The 6,799-nt window shown below is 45.8% G+C and overlaps 1 protein-coding gene across 6 annotated transcripts in view; it reads left to right on the top strand.

The window, feature by feature from the left end:
* Position 1: 1 nt before the first annotated feature.
* Positions 2-6,799, top strand: part of LOC104927163 (potassium voltage-gated channel subfamily C member 1) — a 68,610-nt gene continuing 61,812 nt past the window's right edge. For 4 of the 6 annotated variants that reach the window (XM_019257044.2, XM_019257046.2, XM_019257045.2 and 1 more), the window contains exon 1: positions 3-733. In XM_019257044.2, coding sequence (XP_019112589.1) covers positions 191-733 — 543 coding nt within the window. In that variant the 5' untranslated portion in view covers positions 3-190. Of the gene's footprint in view, positions 734-6,799 lie in introns of all 6 variants that reach the window. The other 2 variants (XM_027285747.1, XM_027285746.1) reach the window with 1 other exon arrangement.

Raw genomic sequence — 6,799 nt, 5'->3', positions numbered from 1 at the left:
ACACACGCACGCACGCAGACTCCTCCTTCCTCTCCTCCTCTCCTCCTCCTCTCAGTTGCCCCTGTGACTCCTTGCCGGGACGGTATAACAGTAGCCTACAGAGCGGGGACAGGCGGTGGATGGGGCAGGGCAGTAGCCGCAGAAGCAGCAGCAGTCGGGCGCATCGACCGAAGCATGCTCCAGCGCAGCCATGACTTGCTCGGCGTCAGATAGCGAGAAGATCGTGATCAACTGCGGCGGGATCCGACACGAGACCTACCGGAGCACCCTGAAGACGCTGCCAGGGACACGTTTGTCTTGGCTGACCGAGCCCGACGCCTACAGCAACTTCGACTACGACCCCAAGTCCGACGAGTTCTTCTTCGACCGCCACCCGGCCACCTTCGCCTTCATCCTAAACTACTACCGCACCGGCAAGCTTCACTGCCCCAATGATGTGTGCGGGCCGCTCTTCGAGGAGGAGCTCGCCTTCTGGGGCATCGATGAAACGGACGTGGAGGCGTGCTGCTGGATGAACTACCGGCAGCATCGCGACGCCGAGGAAGCCCTGGACAGCTTCGAGACCCCCGAGCCGGACGCACCAGAGGATGACCCGGCGCTCACCGGAGGAGCGGACGGCGACCTGAAGCGGCTGTGCATGCAGGAGGACGGCCGCAGGGCGACATGGTGGGAGGTGTGGCAGCCCAATATGTGGGCGCTGTTCGAGGACCCCTACTCCTCCAAATACGCCCGGGTGAGTGGTCGGACAAGTGTCTTTTCTTTTGGCGCGCTCACATACAGACGTTTGGCACTGTTTTGGCCACTGCGCATTGTTGCGCGTAAAAGTTACCCCCTAAACTGTTTGGAGAAATGCATGATTCACTGCAGATGAATGTCAGATTCACTGCAGTGCTTTTCAACGATAGATAGATAGATAGATAGATAGATAGATAGATAGATAGATCATGTCTTCCACCGTTCTTTCTTTCTTTCCTCATTTTTACACATTACAGTCTGTCCATCACATTAACTGCCCTGCTGCTGTTCTTTCCTTTTAATCTCTCCCATTGATATCATCATGTGAAGATTTGTCTGCAAGCATCAGTCCCTTTCTCTCTCTCCAGCATCTGTGTGTGTGCGCCAAATGATTTCTACTGCAAAATACTGTTTTAACATGATTTAATTGGAAACCACATTCACTGTGAACTGTTCTGCAGTCTAATAATCAACTTAATCACAGAGTACCTGGAAGTAAATCTAAAGTTGTTACCGAGCAGGTTGTTCTGCCTCCATTCATCTTCTCTCTCCTGTAAGCAGCAGCCACCTCACACCAATAGGATGCTGGATTTGCGCATGTTTATGTGTGTGTGAATGAGCATATGCACATCAATGCATGACTGTTTACTCATGAGTGTGTGCCTTAGATGTGCTGGCAGGTGTGTGTGTTTGGGTAGATGAAGCAGTGAACACTGTTGCATTATAAAGCACTGCTCTTCCTCCAGTATCCGTCTGAGCTAGTTGATATTTGTGTGTTGTTGTGTTTTTTTTGGTTGATTTGCTTGTGAGCACACATCCAGTTTAGACTGGACCACATTGCCAGGGAATCAGATATCACTGTTAACCTCTACGCATTATATCTAGTTTGAATATGGCGTTAAATACTGCGCTGTTTTACAGCACAGAGGTGAATTCTTAAGCATAAAGCAGTATCCTGCTAACTTTTTTGAAGAAGATCTTAAAGGATCCAATTCAAGATCCAAAAGCTGTCAGTCACAAATTATACGCAGCACAAACGCAGGACAAATTGTACCCTTTATGTAGCAAAGCGGAGGTCAGGGTAGAGGATGGGGCACCCAACTGAGCGCATCCAACTTTCACATGGGAGAAGGAGTTTGTGTCCTGTGGCCATCCAACGGTTAAAGGGTATATACCCCCTCGATTTCTGCCTGGCTTCTTCCAGAATATTTAAAACATGCAATGTGAAGGGTGGGGGTGCGGAGGCTTGGCAATGTGACGACACAGGGGTATGGTGGACAACGGACAGAGACAGATGAGCACTAACCCTTCCCCCTGACAATAATGAGATCACAGAGGTCTGACCAGTTAGTACCTTCTGGTTTGAATCCAAACCCCCTGGACCTGAGGCTGCGGCTGTCCTCGTATGAACATGGAGGTTCAAGAGAGGTCAGGGAATGGTACAAAAGTCATTTTAGCTAATGTAAGTTAGCTGGTCATTAGTCCAAAAGTATAGCTGTATCGTCATGGTTGAGGAGGGGCCACAGAATACAGGTGAATTCACCTTTCAGAATGCAGGTAGAGATGTAATAGTAGTTGGAAAATTTACTATAAATTATACTATATTAGCAATCATTTAGTGATTGAGTCTCTCTTTGCGTTCCCATCTGTCTCCTGCAGCACACATTCTTTCTCTTGAGTCTATATTTTTTCTGTTTTGCTCCAATTCTCTCATCTCTATTTCAAATGTCCCCCCCCCATCTCCTCTGTCTCATCCCTTTTCTCTCCTTGTCCTGTCAGTCTACCATCTTTCACCCGCGTTTCACGCTACCTTCCTTTGCTTAATTGTCTCTAAAAATCTATGGCCATTTGCCGAGCCAGAGGCTAGTGCTGATTATTGTGAGCTGAGGTGTATTTTCTGTGGACTCTGCCATACGCTCAGAGACAGAATATTGACTTAGTCAAACTCTGTGACTTAGGATGGAGACATACGATGAGGGACACACATACTACACACACACACCATTTCTAAAGCACCAAGTGTTCACCGGTGGTCCATAGACCCCTTGTGGCCTTTGTAGGGAGTTTATGGCAAAATGAAATAAACATCTGTATATCTTTCTGGTTGGTTGATTTGCTTATTAAAATAAGACACTAAATACGTGTCTAACGTTCCTTCCTCAAGACACTGGCACACAACACATCTGCATAGACGAAGATAGAGAATCCATGTAAAGTAAATGTCGTCATCTGCATAAAGCCGGAGTTCTTCTGTCTTCTGAAGATGCAGTCAAACGTCACTGCAAACCATGGGAAACAATGATCTTTCCTTAACCTTAAGGTACAGGTACAACAAGTACAGGTGTTGTAGATATGAATGTAACAAAAAAACAGGGCGTTTTCTAGAATTGTCTGATATCAGTGTTCTTGTCTAGCGGCAGGATTGTCCTTCCCTATGACATACAACTAAAAAAACGCAGCTGAAATACATCCGTCTATGTCAATGGAAGGAAACTACACCCTACGTCTCTGCTACAGTGAGTCCTATTACAGAAAAACATCTGTCTCTCTAGGGTCATCACATTTATACCTCTTATCAATGAACAAAATTTGCAGAGAGAAGTGCATGGACTTTCTCATACGGCAAAAGAAGAACCACAAGTGACCGCCTTTTACGCACTTGAGAGTGTCACATGTTCTTTTCATGTAGAGGTGGAGTCACAAATGTGCAGCTGGAGGATCTCTGTAGTTTTCAGTCGGTCTGCGAGGCATGTTAGCTCATCATAAAGGATGCAGTACTGAAAAAAGGCTGAGATTTACTGTTTTATACCAAATGAAAGGGAAAGGGAAAGAGAAAGAGAAAGAGAAAGGGAAGATCAGAGTAAATTTCGACGCGTCAGTCTTGCATCTCCTATTCAGCTTTTTAAGACTGACGTTCTGGACCGTAAATTCGAGCCTCGTGCAGATTTTTCATGCATGAAACTTGACAAGTCAGAAAATTAAATGGCAGCCAAACAAGCGATCAAAGAACCGGATGGAGGATGGGAGGGGGGGGGCAGTAAAAAAAAGATTGAACGCTGGGGTGGTGTCATGGTAGAGGGTTCGTAAGGAGCATCAGTATGACAGCTGAGGTGACTTTGAAAGTGTTGCAGTCAATAGTTTCGGTGCCAGCGCGGTGACATAAAGATAGGTTGGAAGGGGTGGAGGGGGACAGCCAGCGCAGCAACAGCAGCACTCAGGTGCGCTGAGGTCAGTCGGCCGGCTTGGTTTTAGCTGATTAGCTCGGTGGAGAACGACGAGGGTGATGCTGCTTGTCCCTGTCAACGTCTCGGCTTAGGAAGACAGAAATGTCGGACGTTAGAGGAAAGTAATGGTAAATTAATGGATCACTGCTTTAATTCATTCATCTGCTCATTAAGTGCATAAAACATCTTTGTAAAGATAGCAGGATTTCCCATTTCGTTCTTTGTCCTTCCGTCTTCTTCCCTCCTACTCTACGGTCTGTACAGTCCTCTCCCCGTTCCTTTTTCTCACCGTCATCACCGCTGACAGCTCGTGCTGCTTTATTACCACGATTTCAGAGCTGAGTGCTGGATTGCTTATTATCGCTATTCAGCCCCCCCCCACTCCCGCCCACCACCCTCACGTCACCTCCCCCCCAACCCCCCACCCTCCTCTCGTTCTCTCCAGCTCTCTGCTTGTGCTATAGCGTAACACTGCAGTCCCTGTAGTAGCTGACTGCGCTCTAGTCTGCTGCAGAGAAGGAGGGAGAGAGACACAGAGAGAGGGGAGGGGGGTGACTGGATAGGAGGTGTTTTTGGTGAGGGTGGCGGTGAAATGAATTCAGAGTAAGGAACAGTAGAGGAAGAAGAAGAACAGGATGGGGGGTCATTTTCTGCACCCCCTCATTTTTGTTCCTGTTGCCCCCCCCCCCCTTTTTTTCCCTTTTCTGCTGAGCTCGGCAGCTGGGACGCTCGTATCCGTTTATCGATCGGGCAGTACGTCTCAGCTCGCCTCATTCAGGTGGACGTCTCAGCTGAATGGTGCTCCTTTGTAAGCAAAACCTTCCCACACACACATTCCTTCTCTCTCTCTCTCTCTCTCTGTCTCTCTCTCTCTCTCTCTCTCTCTCTGTCTCGTCTTCTCTGTCTCTCTCCATCCTCTCACACAGTGGGGTGTGATGGCAATTCCCATTCCCCCGAGGGGGGAAACCAATACCAACACAGTGGCAACACACATGCACACACCTGCACTCACAAACGCTTACTGTACCAGCAATTGTAGTATTGTTAATGTCATTTTGACCTAATTTCTGAGGTTTGGTTACACGAGTGAGTCATTTGAGTTCATCGCTGTTAGACGCTGATGTCCTCTAACAACAGAAAATAAGCTAAGCTCTGTCCCGTTAGCATATAGCTACATCAGTATTGGTCTCTGATGTGGCTGCGTTCACACGATCTGATTCTAACATACATTTTAAAAAATGTTTCACATTCCTTTTGGTGAACATGAAAGAGATTTTTTGGATGTCGGCGTTTAAATTCAGCGATAGACAGGACAATATTTTTATGTTAAAATAGATTTAATAGTATATAATTTAAGGTGCCACTCATAGTGACAAACCCAAAGATAATATGCAGCCACTCTGCACTTCCCCTCAGTGCTACAGAGCGTTTAGACTATACGTAACATTAGCCAAATGTAATGGTTAAAATGGCTAGTAATGGTTGAATAGTAACTGTAAACTTAACAAACTGATGTAGTTGAGTGTGTGAATAAATATGCACATATATAATTAATAGTGTTAAATAAACGATTGCCGAAAAATAATTTAAATGAACACATTTGGAACACGTTGGATGATGAGCTCATCTAAAAAAATAAATAAAAAAAAATGTGGAGGTACACCTGCTTCCAGTCTTAATGCTAAGCTAGGGTAATTGTTGTCATGACTAAAGACTTATGTTCATATTTTCATTCCAATCTTCGAAAAAAAATGTATTTTTATACTGCTATTATTTCTGCTACTAAAATGTTGAACTATTCCTTTAAGAGCTAAGGTGAGACAGATGGTCAGTGGGTGGAAACTGGCCCCATTTATTGACCAGTTCACCCAAAAACAATGACTTAGCCAGTGTTATTTATGGAGCAGGTACTTTGCTTATGACCTCCAGTATGGAGCACCGTGCTTGATGGTAACGTCACCACAGGATCTCAAAACCACTGCAGCAAAGCAATGACAACCAGATAATGACATTTAATCGGATGCACACTTGTGTTTTTAAATCTTCCTATCTTCTTCTCTCTCGACATTTTTTTCGTTGTCTTTCCTCCTGTTTTTAAAAAACCTTTAGCACCGCTGTCTCTCCCCCTCCCTCTCTAGTGGTTTTGTTGCGCTATAGGCAATATATCCACCAGGGTCCCCCTTCCCCCTCTGTGCTTTTCAGGATAATGCTGCGACAGAGCTTTCTTTCTCTGTGTGTCGCCCATCGCAGGAGAGAGAGAGAGAGAGAGAGAGAGAGAGAGAGAGAGAGAGAGAGAGAGAGAGAATGTAAGAGGAGAGTGTGCAGGCAAGAGAAAGAGGGACACCATAATATATATGATGACATGTCAAGAAATAAAGCGTTTAACCTCCGAGTGATCTTCACTGTCCTCTCGCCTCGCAGGGGTCAATAACACAGTCAACGGACGCACACACACGTGCACACACTGGCTAAATGCAGAGACACACATTTACGCAAAAGAGCTAATTGAGCAAAGAAAATGCATGTGCAGTAAGACTCTAGGCTTGCACAGCTTAATACACACACATGCAGCAGATTACTGCAGAATGATCTGCTCTGACCTGTTGTGTAGTGTGTGTGCGTGTGTGTGTGTGTGTGTGTGTGTGTGTGTGTGTGTGTGAGGGAGGAAGGTGAGAAATACAGTTGATCTCCTTCTACCATTTTGGCTGGATTTGAACATTACCTGCTCACTGTTTTGGTGCCTATGTCAATTCTGCCGTTATTCTTTTGAATTTTTCAAATCCCATGAAACGGCAAAATCCAACAGTACAATACTTCTGTACCATGTTTGTTACACTCAG

This window comes from Larimichthys crocea, chromosome XII (genome assembly GCF_000972845.2).
Source record: "Larimichthys crocea isolate SSNF chromosome XII, L_crocea_2.0, whole genome shotgun sequence".
Classification (NCBI taxonomy): domain Eukaryota; kingdom Metazoa; phylum Chordata; class Actinopteri; family Sciaenidae; genus Larimichthys; species Larimichthys crocea.
Note: the sequence above shows the minus strand (reverse complement) of the source record. Positions and strands in the feature narration are given on the sequence as shown.